At 46.9% G+C, this 19,630-nt stretch overlaps 1 protein-coding gene across 12 annotated transcripts in view; it reads left to right on the top strand.

Annotated features, from left to right (window-relative positions):
* The window catches only part of Dmbt1 (deleted in malignant brain tumors 1), a 68,001-nt gene that overhangs the window by 6,208 nt on the left and 42,163 nt on the right, over window positions 1–19,630 (top strand). For 9 of the 12 annotated variants that reach the window (XM_074078150.1, XM_074078149.1, XM_074078147.1 and 6 more), the window contains exons 3-13: window positions 5,929–5,964; window positions 7,758–7,796; window positions 8,359–8,682; window positions 9,790–9,825; window positions 10,449–10,478; window positions 11,975–12,007; window positions 13,822–14,145; window positions 15,249–15,278; window positions 16,085–16,120; window positions 17,918–17,956; window positions 18,519–18,842. In XM_074078150.1, coding sequence (XP_073934251.1) covers window positions 5,929–5,964; window positions 7,758–7,796; window positions 8,359–8,682; window positions 9,790–9,825; window positions 10,449–10,478; window positions 11,975–12,007; window positions 13,822–14,145; window positions 15,249–15,278; window positions 16,085–16,120; window positions 17,918–17,956; window positions 18,519–18,842 — 1,251 coding nt within the window. Of the gene's footprint in view, window positions 1–5,928; window positions 5,965–7,757; window positions 7,797–8,358; window positions 8,683–9,789; window positions 9,826–10,448; window positions 10,479–11,974; window positions 12,008–12,873; window positions 13,038–13,821; window positions 14,146–15,248; window positions 15,279–16,084; window positions 16,121–17,917; window positions 17,957–18,518; window positions 18,843–19,630 lie in introns of those variants that run through there. The other 3 variants (XM_074078143.1, XM_074078145.1, XM_074078148.1) reach the window with 3 other exon arrangements.

The following is a 19,630-nucleotide window of genomic DNA, read 5'->3' as shown; positions in this document are numbered from 1 at the left end:
GCACAATTATTTTCATGCATTGAAGGAGTTAATTTAGCCTAGACACGGTGGCTCACATGTGTAATCCTAGCTACTTGGGAGATGGAAGTTGCGAGAATCATAGTTTGAGACCAGCCAAGGAAAAAAGTTAGTGAGACCTCCACCTCAATCAGTAGCCAGTGAATGGTGGCACCTTCTGGTCATCCCAGCTATGTAGGAAGAGTAAATAGGAGGATCACCATGCAGGGAAAAACGTGAGACTCCATTCAAGAAAATAACTAGCAGAAAGGGCAGGGAGTATGGCTCAAGTGGTAGAGCACCTCCCTTGCAAGTGTGAGGCCCTGAGTTCAAACTCCAGTACCACCAAAAAAATGAGTTCATATATAGAAACTTTAAAATACTGCCTGTCATATCTTAAGTGCTCAACTAATGCAAGTAGTAAGTGCTATTATCATGAAATCTTTCCAACAATTCTGGGTACGTAACATTGGGCCCATTTTGCAGATAGGAAAAGGAGGGCATGGTTAGGTAATTTGTCAATACTTATATGTCTAAGGTCTCATGGGTGTAAGTGTCAGGGCAGAGATTTTTTTCCCAGTGGACAGGGCAGAGATTTGAACACAGGACTGGTCTACCATCTATGGCTCTTCTTAACAAAGACCACCTCTTGCACTCTGCACTGCGAGTGTGTAGACCTCTGTGCCCAAGTGTGACATGTTAGTGTCACTAGGACAACTGACTTGGCATTGGGTCCCAGGAATGTTGAGGGCAATCCCTCCTTTTCCAGGACATACCTTGAAAGATGTAGAAATGTCCTGGGAGGGACTTGAGGGTCACTTATTGATTGAACCCCCAGCACTGACCAGGCTGAGGCAAGGAGACTGAGAGCCCTTCTTGAGGGACATTCGTGGAAGCAACCAGAAGGAAGTAGCAAGAAGGGCTCAGCAGTCCCAGAAGATACCTTGGGAATACCCCGAAAATGATCAAATTAGCCTCTGCTCCCTCTTCCCATGAATCCTCCTTCCACAACAATGGCAACCACCTGCCCCCTTCTTTGCATCCCATTCCAAACTGTCACTTTCTGACCACAGATTTCTCATTCCCAAATTAACCTTTAAAAATTCACAAGCAGGATCCAGCTCTTGCTGTTTGGATGCTGGGCTGGATCCCCAGGACCTATGTCGATTTCCTTGCATAATCAGGGTAGCTTTACACTGTGGGTGACTGTAAGGCATCATGACAGGCAGAAGCATGGCGCTTGCTGACTCCCCAGCCCTGGCATCTTCACGGAGGGGGAGGAGGTTGGAAGGGTAGGTTGAGGCCCACTCTCAGAAGAATGCCATTGTGTACTTGACCCTAATGGGGGTAGAGTCCATTGAAGCATTTTAAACAAGGAAGTAACTTGTATATATTTGAACTTTGAAAAGGTAAAACTTGGGGGCCACTGGTGGAGACTGATAAATCCTTATAGGTTGGGAATGGTGCAGAATAAGCCCCCCTAAAGGCTGGTTGGATCAACGAATGTAGATGCATTTAGAGAAGGGAGAATCAGAGATAGATCAAGAGCCCTTGGAGTAGAGTGGTTCAAGAGGATGAAGATCTCAGCTAGTGAAATGGCAGTGGAAATAAAAAAGAATGAGTGGCCTTGGTGATACATAGGGTAGAGAGATGGAGGGAAGCAGGAACCAAACACAATGGCCAAATTTCTAGCCCTCTTGCTGTGGCGCATGGCAGTATCATGGATCCCAATGGAGGAAACAGACTGTAGAGTTTGGACAGCACCAGTGAGTATGGGACATCCCAGAACCACTACAATATAGGCTGGGACTCTCAGAGCTGAGTCAGGACTGGAGGGATGGTTTTCTCTGTCTGGAAGGTCCTCAGAAATTCTCTGGTGGGGTGGTGGGGGAGTGAGAAAAGAGCAAAGACTGTGACCTTAAGATCCTTAGGGGAAGAATTGGTGAAGGAGACAGTGCAGGGGGTTGAGAGGAAGGAAAAGGGGAGCCCTGGATATTGTAGCCACCAAGCAGAGGGTAAGAGATGAGGACTTCCTACTGTGTCGATGCAGGTTTGCCACTGAGGTTGGTGAATGGCGGTGACCGGTGTCAGGGCCGGGTGGAGGTCCTGTACCAAGGCTACTGGGGCACTGTGTGTGATGACAACTGGGATACCCAAGATATAGATGTTGTCTGTCGACAGCTTGGCTGTGGTCATTCTCTGTCAGCACCGGGTGGGGCTCACTTTGGTCAGGGCTCAGGGAACATTCTCTTGGGTGCCATTTACTGCTCGGGATGAGAGCCCTACCTGTCAAGCTGCCGCCACGACGGGTGGTACAACCATGACTGTGGCCACAGGGAAGATGCTGGAGTCGTGTGCTCAGGTAGCTCAGCTATTGCTTCCTGCTGTTGCATGTGCATGCCAAGGGAATATCATGTGTGTGTGTGTGTGCACGCATACTGCAGTTTACTTGCTCTGCTGTACATGACTTATTTGATGTTATAGGACAGATATTGCTGTCCCTTTTCACAGACAAAGGCATTGAGGCTCAGAGAGGTCAAGGGACCTGCCTATTGTCCAAAGCCTTGTTCCCCTCCAAGCTTGTTATGCCATCATCAGTGGGCTGTCTCTAAGGAGTGTTATTGGGACCATCCTGGCCTAAGTGACAGCTTCTCTTCCTTTAAAGGTGGAAGAGGATGAGGCAACTACTGGCCTTTACTACTTAGTGTTCTCTGTACTGGGGATTAAACGACAAGCAAAAGACATTAAATTGTCAGTGGAAAGGAGGAATTGTCCCTGATTTCACCCAGTGAACCCCAAAGCTGTGTTTGGCATCCATTCTAATGGTGCTAGTACGTGTTTGAACACAAGGTGTCCTTCAATCTACAGAGAAAGCACGCCCCCAGAATGCAGCCTATGTGTATCCCACAAAGAGGGGTTTTTTGTGAAACTGTCCACTGATACTTGCCAGGTGGTCTGGACTGAGCGCATGCCATCATGCACGGGATGCGACTATGATACTCCAACCTCCATCAAAAATGGCTAACTGAGGTAGTGTGGTCTTTCAAGCAGCCACTTTGTGAGTGGGTTTACTTTGGCATTCCAGAATGCATCTCTGGAAATGTCCTTTCTTCCTGGTTGGGGATACCTTTTTAGGAATATGTCAGTGATGGCAAAGAGTTGTCATTTGAGGGTGTCATTTGGTAGCAGAAATCGCCAAATGTCATTTGAAATAAAATCTGGTGTCTAGGATGAGGCTGTGAATGAATTGCGTAGTATTTTTTGATGGAGACTAGAAGCAAAGGAGGTGGAGGATGGTGATAGAAACAAAAGATGCTCATGGTGGCATCCCAGTGGCAAAGGGAAAGAGCACTCAGTGTTTGGTTTCACAAAGAAAAATCATAGTATTTCAGCAATGGAGGAGGATTTGGGGGTGTGCTTCCAGTCTTTGCTTCCCAGCTGAGGAAGCAGAGGACCACCCCTTCTCATATGAGGCCTGACATCAAATGACCTCATCCTTTCTCCACTCTGTAGGTAGTTTGCCTTGCCTTCCTCCAAGGCATTATTCACACCCAGTGAGGGTAATGTCTGTTGTGTGGGATCCCTGTGGGCTCACTGTCCCCTTGTACCCATAGGCTCATCTCTGATCCAGAAGAAGGGCATACAGCATAGGAGATGGGATGCTCAGCTCCCCAGGAGGCCTCAGCTCTGAACAAGCATCTCTCCCATGGATCTTGTCCCTGGGATGGGGAGGCTTCTCCAAGGAGCTCCAAGGTGGAGCCTGGGATCTTGTCCCTAGCACAAGCTCAGTCCTCTGAGGTCCTTGCCCATCCATGCTGACCCATGGCTAGTCTAGAGAGCTGGGTCTCTGGCTGCAGTACCTGGAGAGGCAGGTACAAACCCGCCCAGGTAGCATCCTTGCCCCTTCCCTTTCCCTGAACCCTTGTGAAGCCACCCTGGAAATCATCATCCTTCAGCCTGGGGCACCAGACATCCTCCATTTCCCCCTGGTGCACTTCCAGTAAAAGATTTGAGATGCAGTCAATGTAGCCTGAGATTCTGGCAGCCTGGTTGTTGGGAAAGGAAGTCACTTCCCTTTTCCCATAGGAACTGTTGGGAACAAAAGTCCCTGGGACAAAATCAAGGGCAACTTCCACATCAAGTTTCCTGGTCATGGGTCTGTTGGGAAGGGAATCCCTGATTTTACCTTCTCTTTCTCTTCTCTATAGTTAAGGAAAGAGATGTCACAAGAGCTGAGAATGGCATTGGATTTATTCTAAATTACCCATGTCCCTTTCCAAGATACTAACTTTTCTTATTTACAGCATCTATAAGAGGAGAACCTGTTCTCTCCTCTGTAGTGGTTTCCCCTGAGGGTACTGTTTGGTAGCAGAAATAGCAGCAGGGCCTGACAAGTCCTTTGCTGTAACTGGTAAACTTCAGTCAGGAGTGAGGGGGTGGACCTGGCTGATCTGCCTGTGACACAGGGCTGCAGATAGGACTTTCCTAGAGCTGTTCCTATCAGGACCTCCAGAATGGGGAAGGGTCAGTTTCTTCCACATCCAGAGGCCTTATGAAGAAGTCCAGCTGGTCACTCAGAGAGAAGCTGAGTGCCCTGTTACAGGGGGTTGGGGATAGCTCTCCAGTAATCTCCTATCCAAGCCCCAGCATTCAGTCCACTCTTGAAGGTGACCTGGACAAGTGCCAGGGTTTTAAGAGCAATTTCAATGCCAGTATCTTACTTAAAGGAGAAATATTAGAAATATTCCCACTAATATAAAAAACAAGGTTATCCAGGCATGGTGGTGTATGCCAATGATCCCAGCAGTCAATGGGCTGAGGCAAGAGGATTGAGAGTTTGAGGACAGCCTGGGCTACACATTGAGACCCTGTCTCAAACAAACACTGAAAAGAACCCAAGGTGAGTATGCCCTCCAATCCCCACTATTCAATATTTTATTGGTGATACCAGCCAATGCAATTAGATAAGAAAAATCAATTAGAAGTATAAGGATAGGAAAAGTTATTCATCCCCTGTAACCTTTCATAGGTTACATGTAGACATGACAGAATCAGAGTCAGTAGGTTGATGCAGAAATATTTTAATCCCCAAATAGTTTTTTTGAATTAAAAAACTCAAGGCAAGACAGATTTATTGACTTTTCCAAAGTCACAAAAGCAATACAAAATCTAGAGCAGGAATATCATCTGAACAGATTTCAGTTTACAAGTCTTGATGCTTCTTAGAGTAGACTTACCATTATGTGTTTTATTTTCTTCTGTTTGCTTTTCATCATTTACAATTATAATATGCAGCAGTGACCACAACACATCCTGAGACTGCTAAATCAGGTAGAGAACAATTTAGTATGAGTCCCTCTCTGTAAGTCATGATGGCTATCATGTGTTTAACTTTTAGGAGATGGGGCAAGTAGATGTGGTAATAATGGAGATAATAATAATAAAAATCAGAGGGAGATGCATTCTGAACATGAGGACTTGAGTTAAGGGACCTCCATCATTGCCCATGATGGGAAGGAGTCAGTCTTCAAGAACATGGGGGCTTTAAGGCAGAGATCAGGGGGATCAATTCTCCAGTTCAGAGTAAAGCTTTCCTCTCTGTAACTGTACTCACCCCAAACGATTTTGGTCCCTGGATATAAGACCAGGAGGAACAAGTGAAAATGTGTTCTAAGCAAAGCCTAGATCACCAAATCATATCAGAGTTCCTCACAGGACATCCTAGTGTCAGCAGGTTTAACTTCAGCAGAGAGCCACATGGCTCCCCAGTTGAGGGAAATGGACCCCTGCCTGTGATCTGCTAAGGGTTCCTGTAGACAGTCTCTAGCCACTTTTGGATGCAATCTAGGAGGAGTAGTTTCTACCACTAAAAGGCCTAACATAATTCTGGTGGTGACCCGCACTTGCTCACTTCTTTTCTGCCTCTTTCAGGTACAACACTTGAAGAGTCAACCGCAGTGGAAGCAGGTAATATCCCCCACGTTCTCTCTTAAGATCACAAAAATCATTTCACTATAGGGATAGTGTTGACTCAGATGATCTTTCTGAAAGGTGCCCAGGGTTTGGAACCAGTGTTTTTTCAGGACGTTCTGCTCCGAGTCACCTTAAAGTTGTCCCATGCCTTAACAGTGAGGAGCTTGGGCAAGGACAGAAGCTCTGCTGACAGTAGGCTTGCTTAAACACTTTGGGTACCTGAATCTGAACTCTACTGACCTGTTAGCCTCAGCATAGTCCAGGGGACCAACAATGACAAAGCCTGAAGTTATGTATAGCCTGCATTCTGACATTAACGCAAATTGCAAATGAATCTATGTGGCCACCTCACCCTGCTCTGAAGGATGAAGAATAGGCGATTTTATTCACAATTAAATCATTTTGTGCCTGGACCTGAAAAGAGATTTCTGATGAGAGCTTCCAGCCTCTCCTGTATGAGCACATGGCAACAGACTTGGCCAGAGACTCAGAGGATTTCTCTTCTGCCTAGGAGGCTCATTATTTCATCCCTCTTGGACTTTCTCACCTCAGGTCATCCATTTTCCTTCTCCTATGTTGAAGTGCTGGTGTATGGCTGGCCACGTGCAGATGCACACGCACGTGTGTGTGGTACACTCTTGTGCATTAGGAGTAGGAATGGCTCTGGTTCCCTCATCTTTCTTGAATCATCCTGATTCACACACATCTGCTTCCAGAGAGGCCCAGGCAGGTGCCTGGCTAGACATGATGAAAGTTTCTGGTGCATTCGTCACCACTAACCTGATTCTGCCTTAGTCTACTCTCTGGAGAGCCTCAGCCTCTGTCTCCAAATGGAGTCTGGACAATGATAACAGATGGGACAGTGAGGTCATGATCAGTGGATAAGGTGGGACGGTGAGGTCATGATCAGTGGATAAAGTGGCAGAGGTTTTCTAACTAAGAGAAAAAGTCTTAAACTGAAAGAGATGGAAGGGCCAGTGTGATGGTCAGAAGAGCCTTTGTCCCATTGAGGACCTGAGAAAGAGAAGCCTGTGCAGACACACAGACATGGAAATGTCATGAAGCTTTCCTGGTGCAGAAAACTTTTGGTTTTGGCCTTTTCCCTTCAAGTCTAATTTTAGCCTTTCTCTTCATTGCTATCCACTGGCACATGGCCAACCACAACCATACCTGTTCTCCATCAGGCCTGAGCTCACTTTCTACCTCTGGAATAATTAGGCATTGCAAATGATGGGATAAGGCTGAAGGTGGGTCCCTGCTGTACCAGGTCCATGTGGGCTGGGTGGTGAAGGTGGAGTCTTTGAAGGCCAAGTCCTTGGTATGATACTGGGTTGGCTGGGAGAGGGAGGGGATGACCTGTGTCTAGTGGGATCCTGTGTGAGGAGCTTCTCCAGGTACTCAAGATGAGCCCTGGAGATCTTGATAATACTGCTGGGAGCTTGGATTGGAGAAGTTTTGAGGACCACACCTGTAGTTGACTTTTCTGAGTTTGGGCTCCTGATCTTTAATTTTCTGATTGTAAAACTCAATAAGAACTAGATCAAGTGAACTTGGTCAATGCCACGGCTGAGAACTGTTGTAATAGAGACTGTCATCCAGTCCTTACCCTGCAGTTTCCAGAGAAAAACATGTTGTCTCTTCATCACTTAGTTTAGTGGGAAGAGCTGTCCAGCATCCAAAATATAAACAAAACAAGGTCACGTGGCCTTGTCAGGCTGCCATCAGTATGAACACCTTCCCCAGTGAGATCTCTCTTTACATGTTCCCTTCTTTCCGTTCTCTCACAGATACAACACTTATTAGAGAATCAACCATAGCATCAACAGGTACTAAAGTCACAAAAATCTGTGATGTCTAGGATTATTGTTGAGAAGATCAAACTTTGGGCTTACAAGGAGCAGTAAAAGATTATCTTCAAGAAGGGTCTCCAGGCATGGAAAACATGGGTGGAACCCATATTGTTTTGGGGGTCTTGCTATGAGTCTCATCTCAACTCTTGTGGTCCCTGGAGGTCTAGCTGACTTGGCCATCTGTACTTAAGGCCTTGATTGCAAGATGGAAGCAGGGATATTTGACTGTGATTCAGAGCATATTAGCCCAGGTCATGGCTGTTGGCAGAGCCATTGCCATCTTGGTGACAGTCACATTTAAAGTCTGGAGCTGGTGTAGACATGTTAATAAAGTTGGGAAAATGAAGTATCAGGGATGAGTACAGGGTGCCCTAGGTTCAGGAAGGGTAGAAGCTCATAAACCATATGCTGTATGGACTTCAAACTGCATGAGGGTGGTTGGCCAATGGGATGTGATCTTGGCTACATACAAACCACATGACCTGGACCATCCACACAGAAAACATCACTGAATGAGAACTCCGTGTGTCTTCTTTAGGAACAGATTCTGTTTTGGCCTTGAGGCTGGTGAATGGTGGAGATCGGTGTCAGGGCCGTGTAGAGATCCTGTACCAGGGTTCCTGGGGCACCGTGTGTGATGACAGCTGGGACACCAATGATGCCAATGTGGTCTGCAGGCAGCTTGGCTGTGGCTATGCCATATCTGCCCTGGGAAATGCCTGGTTTGGTCAAGGCTCAGGGCCCATTGTCTTGGATGATGTGGCCTGCTCAGGGTACGAGTCCTACCTGTGGAATTGTCCCCACCGTGGCCTGCTCTCTCATAACTGTGTCCACCAGGAGGATGCTGGAGTCATCTGCTCAGGTGGGCCATCAGGAACCTAGGGCTCCCTCTTGGAAAAAAGTCCTTCTTTCAATTTGATTTCTCACTCAATGGTTTCTACACTGCTTATTTCCCTGTATTCTTTTCAGTCCTTCACAAACAGTGTATTTTAGTTCTTAAAACATTGCTACTTATAGAAATGTGTAAAGAAGACACTGAGCCCAAGCTTAATGTAGCATTTGACCCCTACTGGGGCAGTACAAACAAGAGCCAAGGAGAAAAACCCAGGCCTCTCAGCTTCTTTTTACCCATGGGTGAGTGCCAGGAGAGGTGAGGTAGATGCACTTCAGAGTGAAGGAAGGACCCTAAGATCACTGAGAAGAGCCTGAATCAAAAAGTTCTGTTTGAGTCTATCATGGTGGTACATACCTGTAATCTAGGACTCAACAGGATGAGCTGGAGTATCATGAATTCAAGGTTGGGCTGGGCTACAAAGGGAGAAGTTGTCTCAAAAAACCAAGGACTGGGGATGTAGCTTAGTGGTAGAGTGCTTTCCTTGCATGCACATGGTCCTGAGTTACAACCATAGCCTTGTGGGAAAAAAAGAAGGTTAAGCTCAGTTGAGTAAGGTTGTCTTCAGCTGAGGCCCCCAAGGCAAGGGTCTTCACATGGAGGCCCATTGGCTAGGACTGCAGGCATGCATACCTGCATGGCTGGCTCAGGTTTGATGGACCTGTGTGCTTGACTTAGCTCCCTTCAGAGGATGCAGTGCACTGTCTGTGCACCCATCTTGTGTGGGGTAGGCAGCCCCTTGAGTCTTAGAAGGTCTCATGCAAGAATTTGACCTCAGATTGGCTCCCATTTAGTTGAATTATTGGTCAGCGACAGAATGCAAGGTAGGGAGTGGAGGGTTTGGTTCAGTTGGGTCAACAAATCCAGAAATTTTCTCCCCTTGAGGTTGGGAAGGGGACAGGATCAACATAAACCCTTTGTAAGGCACACATTTCTAGCAGTTGGGTAGCAAACAACCCTCACTCTGAGCAAGAGACAAGAATGATTGAATGCCTGACTTGCTGAGTCTATCCCTCCATGTTCAAGTTTTGCTTCCTTTAGTGCAATACATCTGACCTGGCCTTCTCTTTCTCACAGATGCCACACAGCATTCTACACCTTGGCCCCCAACAGGTGAGTGCTGCTACCTCTCTATCTGCTGTGCATTCCCTCTCCTTCTGTCCCTTCTCTGCTACACAGCCCCAGCCAGTAGCTACAGAAGGAAACCATGGAGGGTTCTGGCTGTCCCAGAAACTTTGGCATTCTCCTTAAGGGATAGAGGTGGCACATGCTGAGTGCACAACAGGCATTTGCTCATTCTCTCTGCCCAATGGGATAAAGAAAGTCCCAGCTCCTGACCTGGGTTGCTAAATGGCCCTTAGCCTGTCCTTTTGGTAGAGAATGAGGTACTGTCCTGGAACGTTTTTGCTAGAAAGCATTGTCTTGTTCAAGAGCCACAGGGTGGGGACAACAGACACTTTTTTGTGTCATATGCCCTGACTATAGACGGAGGGATTGTTTTGTAAAATGCGTCCTTCAGGAGTATCGTAGCTACCCTCTGGGAACTGGGCCACTTCATTTTCAATGTGGTGGACATTCAAGGGCATGGCTTCCTGTCACTGGCTCTCTAGAAACGACTTTGCTTCCCCAGACACAGCCCTTCTCCACATCCTCTGTCCTGATCCCAGATATAGGCCTATGGACCGAAGTGTGACCCAAGCCCCACCCTTCTAATCCAGTTTTATTTTCCCCTCCAGATTGGTGGCATCCAACAACTATTATCTATGGTAAGCATCTTTGGATTCAGACAAAGCCTCAGCCTTCAGCACGCTAAACAACAGGTCTGGGGAAGTTTCCTGGGTCTTGTGTGAGGTCTCTGGCTTCATCCAAGACAAGGGTTTTCTTTACTGACCACTGAAATTGTACTCTAAGGGAATAAGCTTGTCAGGTTGCTTTTATTTGTAAGTGATAGGAACCCAAAGTCTTACCTAAAAATGAATTTATTGGCTCTCATATCAGGGTGTTTGTGTTGGATCAGAAACTTCAGGTACCACTAGATCCAGAAGATCCAAGAGTTCTAGACATTTCTGTGCCCACTGTTTGTGTGGAAGGCTTCTCCATCATCTTGCTTTTTGTGCATGGGGGAAGACAGCATTTATTGGCCCCAAGTCTATATCTCCCCATGAAAAAGAGTTTATCTGACCCCATAGCTCTGGCTATTAAGGCCTGGGGAGACTCAGTTGACCCTGTTGGCCACAGGTGCTTTCTCCAGAGCCATCTGAGTAACCTCATGGCCCATCTAGAGTTATATGTCTAATTCATATTTCACTGGATTGCGGGGGAGGAAGATGAGGTTCTTGTCCCTTCTTGAACCTCATAGGATATAGCTTTTGTGGGTTTTAAAAATAGGAATGAGGGTTTCTGTTTCAATAAAAACCAGGGAAGGAGGTTGAGACACAGAGAAAGCACTCTTTAGCTCTACTTTCCTTCTTATGCTCTCTGCTGCATCCTGGCTTCCATTTACCCTCGAACCCTCCCCAAGTAGAACCTTTCTCTCTGTGAAATCCTCTCAGGAGTCTGAGGCAGGAGTTCAAGGCCAGTCTGGGCTGCATACTAACAATTTGTCTTAAATAAAAAGAAAAATAAATAAAAGAATCCACTTGATGGAGCAATCCCCAGAGTGTTCATATGTTACAGTGAAAATATTCTGTGCCAAATATGGTGGAATGAGCTAACTACTCTCGCCACTTCTGGATATTACCTTGTTATCCAGACCTCTCAAGTACCTGAGAAACTCTGTAATAAGGAAGAGGACTTAGGGCCTCTAACATGCTAGACAGATGGCAGCCCTTTGTGCCTGGTTATTTTTGAGATAGGGTCTTCTTTTATGCCCTGGCCAGTATGGACTGTGAGCCTCATTTATGCTTCCCTGTGTAGCTGGAAGATAGGCATGCATCACTGTGCCCAAGACTTGGTTGAGATACAGTCTTATGAAAATTTTGTCTGCCTGACTTCAAATTGCAATTCTCTATGAATCTCCCCACCCCAGGGGCTAAAATTGCAGGCATGAACCATAGTACCCAGCTGATTTCTTTCTTTTCTTTGAGAGGCAGGGCTTTCTGGGGTATCATAGGCTAGCCTGAAACTATGCATCCTCAGCCTCAGTCTTCCAGATGAAGGATTCAAGTTTGCACCCATCGTCAGATCAGAGAAAGGATTTAGCCAGATCTGTTAAGCTGATTACAGTATGAAAATCCTAAAACATCCTCCGTTTACTTTCTAGATTGGTTCACGTCAACATCTCCAAGCACTGCAAGTGAGTGTCGCATTTTCCACCTGCAGCACAGAATCTGCATTTCTTTGTGCTATTTCTTTCTTGTTATTTGTTTGTCTTGTTGGAGATTTGAACCCAGGGCTTTGTGCATTCTAGGCAGGCAGTCCACCACTTGAGTCACACAATGAGCCCTTTGTGCTTTAGTTATTTTCAGATATTATTTCATGCTTTTTGCCCAGTGCCAGCCTGATCACAATTCTCCTACCTCTGCTTCCAGCATAACTAGGACCTCAGGAGCTTTTATGACACCTGGCTTGCTGGTTGAGATGGGGTCTTGATAACTTTTAGCCTTTCTTCAACTCAAATCAGAACACTCCCAATCTCCTCCTACTGAGTATGGGGGTTACAGGCAAGAGTCAAGGACCTGGATTTCTTAATCTTAAGCGTGGCCCATCATAAAGTTGAACTCACTCCTTACCCCCCGCCGGTTGTGCCAGCCACACTCTGTACCCGATCTTCACGTGCCCTCCTTGTCCCTCCTGCCAGGAGGATGACTTTAGCTTTGCATGTGGACTTTTTCTGCTGCTTCATGTAATCTGATGACATAAGGATTCTAGAAAGAATAGACTTAGAAGATTTTTTAAATTCAAGTGTCTCTGAAGCTTTGCAAGGAAGAATAGAGATTAATGAATGGATCATTTCACACATAATCACCCTTTTCTATATAATTGCACACTATTTATATGTTTTAAAAGCTTTACACTCCTCTCAAAAGTGATATGCCTATGTTATGTTTTAATAGGTTTTTATCAGGATCCTTTTTCTTTCTGTTGGCTGCAGGCTGCTGTGATCCCCTCCTCTCCCACAGTGGAACCTTTCCTATGTCTGGTGTCCTCTCCTGTCACCTTGGACAAGGGGCTGGGCTGAGTGACTGTCTATGCAGGAGATCAGAGCACTCACTGTGTGCACTATCACGGCTGAAGGTTCTTGTTAGCAGAGTGAAAGCTTACCCCAACCGTGCGTGTGCATCAGACCTTCACTGCAGTGACAAGTCCATGAGAAACAGTTTAAGGTGGAGATTCATTTCACTCACAGTTTCAGTTTTCAGTCCCATGTTTTGTGCCTGAGTGAGGCAGAACATCATGGGGGAAAGGCCTGGTAGAGTAGGCCTGCCGATCTCATGAGGAGACAGACAGAGAGAACAAGAGAGAAACAGAGGACAAGGGAGGAGGCAAGAGCGTGAAAGACTGAACATTTGTGAGAGTCAGAGAAGAAAAGAGAGAAAGACGGCCAGGAAGGGATGGAGGACAAGGTGTATCATTCCAGGGCATGCACCCAAGGAACTACTTCCTGTAGCTAGGTCCCATCTTCCAATAATGCCATCAAGACATTACTCCATTGATTAGGTCAGAGTCATGACGTCCCAGTAAGTTCTTAGTATTTGGATACCTGCTGGGGCCCAAGTCTTCAACATCCAGGGGACAAAACCTATCCAAAACATAGCAGTAAGGTCTTGCAGGAAGACAGGGATCTTGGTGTCATTGACTGATGTTGAGCAGAAATGGCCATAAATTCACTGTTCCATCACCCTGTGGGCTCCAGTCTCCTGAGAGAGCCAAGGCTCATCAGTAACTCCACACACTCCAGGAGGACATCATGAGATACTAGCTGAGGTGGGGACTGAAGATCCCATTATCTTCATGGTCCAGAACCCCTGGCCAGATTGAGAGACTGGAAATCAGTGTGTACAAGTCAGTGAAGCCCAGAGACACAGGGAAAGGTCTTTCTCACTAGCGAATAATACCTCACTATGATTTGAAAGCATTTTTGACCTGACTGGTGATTTCTCCCTCTAGGCACGGATTCTGGCTTGGCCCTGAGGCTGGTGAATGGTGGAGATCGGTGTCAGGGCCGTGTGGAGATCCTGTACCAGGGTTCCTGGGGCACAGTGTGTGATGACCTCTGGGACACCAATGATGCCAACGTGGTCTGCAGGCAGCTGGGCTGTGGCTATGGTGTATCTGCCCCAGGAAGTGCCCGGTTTGGACAGGGCACAGGATCCATCCTCCTGGATGATGTGGGCTGCTCTGGGTATGAGTCCTACCTGTGGGATTGTCCTCACCGTGGCTGGCGCATTCACAACTGTGGCCACCACGAGGATGCTGGTGTCATTTGCTCAGGTGGGCAGTCAAGAATCTGGGCTCTCATGGGTGTGGGCTTTGTTCTGGAAGAAAGTACTTGTATTTTGATTTCCTCACTGAGTGGTTTTTGTATTTCTTCTTTTCCTGTAGTCTTTTTAGTTTTTCACTAAGAGTCCATTTTAGTTCTTAAACACTCCTATTTGACACCAAGCCAAAGAGAAATGTAGCATGTGACCCCTACTGGGGCAGTACAACCACGAGTCAAGGAGAAAACTCTGGCCTCTCAGCTGCCTTTCCCCTTTGGGTGGGTGCTAGGTGAGAATGATAAAGCTTAAGATTGAGGGAAATACTGATATCACTGAGAAGAGTCTGAACCAAATGTTCTGATGGAGGCTGGAGAGGTAGGGCTTGCATGTAATCTGGCGCTCAAGAGGCTGAGCAGGAGGTCATCAGTTTGAGGTCAGTCTGGGCTACTTGGGAGAATTCATCTGAATAAACTGAGAATCTGGACATAGCTCAGTAGTGTAATACTTGCCTTGCATGCACAAGGTCATGAGTTTGAGCCCTAGCACTGCAGAAAAATGAAAAAGAAAAAAGCTCTTGTGAGGAAGGTTCTCTTCAGCTGATGCCCCCAAGGCCAAGGGCTCAAAATGGAGGCTCATTGGGTTGAACTGCATGAGGGTGTACATGCGTGTCTGTCTCATGTTTGGAGTGCCTTTGTTTTTGCCTACAGCTCCCTGCAGGGGACCAACTTCTCTGTGTGTGCCCCAAGTTTGATGTGGGGTATCTATCCTTTGAGGCCTAGAAGGTCTCACGCAGGAATTTGACCTGGAGCTGGGCTCCCATGTAGTGGAGTCACATGACAGTTATAAGTGAAAGGTTGTAGTGTGTATGTGGGGAGGGGGTTGGTTCAGCATGGTCATCCCATGCAAAAGTTTCTCACCTTGAGGTTGGGAAGATGACAGGTTCTGCTTGGACCCCCAAAAGGAACATCTGTCTTAGAGTATTTTTGGCAAGTAACCCTCACTCTGAGGCAAGGGACAAACAGGACTGAATGCCTGCCCTGCTAAGCACCTTCCTCCTGCAGCCCATTTTGCCTCCTTTGGTGCAACGCATCTGACCTGGCCTTCTCTGTCCCACAGCTGCCCCACAGCCATCTACGCCCACACTCGGTGAGTCCTGCCACCTCTTCAGCCTGTGTGTTTACTCTCTCCCTGCTCTCCTGCACTGCTCAGCCAGTAGCTACAAGAAGGTAGTGAGGAGTGTTCTGGCTCTCCAAGAACCTTCCTCATTTTCTTTAAGGGTTAGAGGTGGGACATGCTGAGCGTACACCATGGATGCTGATTCTTCTGTCTGCCCCAGTGAATAAGAAATCCTGACTCCTGACCTGGGTTGCTAAACTGCACTTACCCAATGCTATTGTGGCAAATGGAGGTACTCTCCTGGTCCATTTCCCTGGAAAGCGTTGTTTTATCCAAGAGCCATAGGGCGGAGACAACAGAGACGTTTGTGTCATATGCTCTGATTATGCATGATTAAGCATGATTATTTTGCTTAAAATGTTAAGGAGTCAGTCTTCAAGAATATGGGGGCTTTGACGCAGAGATCAGAGGGATCAATTCTCCAGTTCAGAGACAACCTTTTATCTCTGTAAATGTACTCGCCCAACCGTATTGTCCCTGGATATATTTCCAGGAGGAACAAGTGCAAAATGTGTTCTAAGCAAAGCCTAGACCACCAGTTCATATCAGAGCTCCTCACAGGACATCCTATTGTCAGCAGGTTTAACTTCAGCAGAGAGCCACATGGCTCCCCAGTTGAAGGAAATGGGCCCCTGCCTGTGAGCCACTAGAGGTCCTGTAGACAGTCTCTAGCCTCTTTTGGATGCAATCTAGGAGGAGTAGTTTCTACCACTTGAAGGCCTAACATAATTCTGGTGGTGCCCCGCACTTGCTCACTTCTTTTCTGCCTCTTTCAGGTACAACACTTGAAGAGTCAACCACAGTGGAATCAGGTAATATCCCCCACGTTCTCTCTTAAGATCACAAAAATCATTGCACTGTAGGGTTAGTGTTGACTCAGATGATCTTTCTGAAAGGTGCCCAGGGTTGGGACCAGTGTTTTTTCAGGATGTTCTACTCCAAGTCAGCTTAGAGTTGTCCCATGCCTTAAGAGTGAGAAGCTTGGGCCAGGGCAGAAGCTCTGCTGACAGTAGGCTTGCTTAAACACTTTGAGTACCTGAATCTGAACTCTACTGAGCTGTTAGCCTCAGCATAGTCCAGGGGACCAACAATGACAAAACCTGAAGTTATGTATAGCCTGCACTCTGACATTAATGCAGATTGCAAATGAATCTATGTGGCCACCTCACCCTGCTCTGAAGGATGAAGAATAGGAGCTTTTATTCACAATTAAATCACTTTGTGCCTGGACCTGAAAAGGGATTTCTGATGAGAGCTTCCAGCCTCTCCTGTATGAGCACATGGCAACAGACTTGGCCAGAGACTCAGAGGATTTCTCTTCTGCCTAGGGGCTCATTATTTCGTCCATTCCTGAGGTGGACTTTCTCACCTCAGGGCATCCATTTTCCTTCTCCTATACTGAAGTGCTGTTGTATGGCTGGCCACGTGCAGATGCACACGCACGTGTGTGTGGTGCACTCTTGTGTGTTAGGAGTAGGAATGGCTCTGGTTCCCTCATCTTTCTTGAATCATCCTGATTCACACACATCTGCTTCCAGAGAGGCCCAGGCAGGTGCCTGGGAAGGACATGATGAAAGTTCCTGGTGCATTTGTCACCACTAACCTGATTCTTCTTTGGTCCACTCTCTGGAGAGCCTCAGCCTCTGTCTCCAAATGGAGTCTGGACAATGATAACAGATGGGACAGTGAGGTCATGATCAGTGGATAAGGTGGGACGGTGAGGTCATGATCAGTGGATAAAGGGGCAGAGGTTTTCTAACTAAGAGAAAAAGTCTTAAACTGAAAGAGATGGAAGGGCCAGTGTGATGGTCAGAAGAGCCTTTGTCCCATTGAGGACCTGAGAAAGAGAAGCCTGTGCAGACACACAGACATGGAAATGTCATGAAGCTTTCCTGGTGCAGAAAACTTTTGGTTTTGGCCTTTTCCCTTCAAGTCTAATTTTAGCCTTTCTCTTCATTGCTATCCACTGGCACATGGCCAACCACAACCATACCTGTTCTCCATCAGGCCTGAGCTCACTTTCTACCTCTGGAATAATTAGGCATTGCAAATGATGGGATAAGGCTGAAGGTGGGTCCCTGCTGTACCAGGTCCATGTGGGCTGGGTGGTGAAGGTGGAGTCTTTGAAGGCCAAGTCCTTGGTATGATACTGGGTTGGCTGGGAGAGGGAGGGGATGACCTGTGTCTAGTGGGATCCTGTGTGAGGAGCTTCTCCAGGTACTCAAGATGAGCCCTGGAGATCTCGATAATACTGCTGGGAGCTTGGATTGGAGAAGTTTTGAGGACCACACCTGTAGTTGACTTTTCTGAGTTTGGGCTCCTGATCTTTAATTTTCTGATTGTAAAACTCAATAAGAACTAGATCAAGTGAACTTGGTCAATGCCATGCTGAGAACTGTTGTAATAGAGACTGTCATCCAGTCCTTACCCTGCAGTTTCCAGAGAAAAACATGTTGTCTCTTCATCACTTAGTTTAGTGGGAAGAGCTGTCCAGCATCCAAAATATAAACAAAACAAGGTCACGTGGCCTTGTCAGGCTGCCATCAGTATGAACACCTTCCCCAGTGAGATCTCTCTTTACATGTTCCCTTCTTTCCGTTCTCTCACAGATACAACACTTATTGGAGAATCAACCATAGCATCAACAGGTACTAAAGTCACAAAAATCTGTGATGTCTAGGATTATTGTTGAGAAGATCAAACTTTGGGCTTACAAGGAACAGTAAAAGATTATCTTCAAGAAGGGTCTCCAGGCATGGAAAACATGGGTGGAACCCATATTGTTTTGGGGGTCTTGCTATGAGTCTCATCTCAACTCTTGTGGTCCCTGGAAGTCTAGCTGACTTGGCCGTCTGTACTCAAGGCCTTGATTGCAAGATGGAAGCAGGGATATTTGACTGTGATTCAGAGCATATTAGCCCAGGTCATGGCTGTTGGCAGAGCCATTGCCATCTTGGTGACAGTCACATTTAAAGTCTGGAGCTGGTGTAGACATGTTAATGAAGTTGGGAAAATGAAGTATCAGGGATGAGTACAGGGTGCCCTAGGTTCAGGAAGGGTAGAAGCTCATAAACCATATGCTGTATGGACTTCAAACTGCATGAGGGTGGTTGGCCAATGGGATGTGATCTTGGCTACATACAAACCACATGACCTGGACCATCCACACAGAAAACATCACTGAATGAGAACTCCGTGTGTCTTCTTTAGGAACAGATTCTGTTTTGGCCTTGAGGCTGGTGAATGGTGGAGATCGGTGTCAGGGCCGTGTAGAGATCCTGTACCAGGGTTCCTGGGGCACCGTGTGTGATGACAGCTGGGACACCAATGATGCCAATGTGGTCTGCAGGCAGCTTGGCTGTGGCTATGCCATATCTGCCCTGGGAAATGCCTGGTTTGGTCAAGGCTCAGGGCCCATTGTCTTGGATGATGTGGCCTGCTCAGGGTACGAGTCCTACCTGTGGAATTGTCCCCACCGTGGCCTGCTCTCTCATAACTGTGTCCACCAGGAGGATGCTGGAGTCATCTGCTCAGGTGGGCCATCAGGAACCTAGGGCTCCCTCTTGGAAAAAAGTCCTTCTTTCAATTTGATTTCTCACTCAATGGTTTCTACACTGCTTATTTCCCTGTATTCTTTTCAGTCCTTCACAAACAGTGTATTTTAGTTCTTAAAACATTGCTACTTATAGAAATGTGTAAAGAAGACACTGAGCCCAAGCTTAATGTAGCATTTGACCCCTACTGGGGCAGTACAAACAAGAGCCAAGGAGAAAAACCCAGGCCTCTCAGCTTCTTTTTACCCATGGGTGAGTGCCAGGAGAGGTGAGGTAGATGCACTTCAGAGTGAAGGAAGGACCCTAAGATCACTGAGAAGAGCCTGAATCAAAAAGTTCTGTTTGAGTCTATCATGGTGGTACATACCTGTAATCTAGGACTCAACAGGATGAGCTGGAGTATCATGAATTCAAGGTTGGGCTGGGCTACAAAGGGAGAAGTTGTCTCAAAAAACCAAGGACTGGGGATGTAGCTTAGTGGTAGAGTGCTTTCCTTGCATGCACATGGTCCTGAGTTACAACCATAGCCTTGTGGGAAAAAAAGAAGGTTAAGCTCAGTTGAGTAAGGTTGTCTTCAGCTGAGGCCCCCAAGGCAAGGGTCTTCACATGGAGGCCCATTGGCTAGGACTGCAGGCATGCATACCTGCATGGCTGGCTCAGGTTTGATGGACCTGTGTGCTTGACTTAGCTCCCTTCAGAGGATGCAGTGCACTGTCTGTGCACCCATCTTGTGTGGGGTAGGCAGCCCCTTGAGTCTTAGAAGGTCTC

This window comes from Castor canadensis, chromosome 7, assembly GCF_047511655.1.
Source record: "Castor canadensis chromosome 7, mCasCan1.hap1v2, whole genome shotgun sequence".
Lineage (NCBI taxonomy): Eukaryota > Metazoa > Chordata > Mammalia > Rodentia > Castoridae > Castor > Castor canadensis.
The sequence above is the reverse complement of the archived record's forward strand: the minus strand, read 5'-3'. Positions and strand labels throughout refer to the sequence as shown.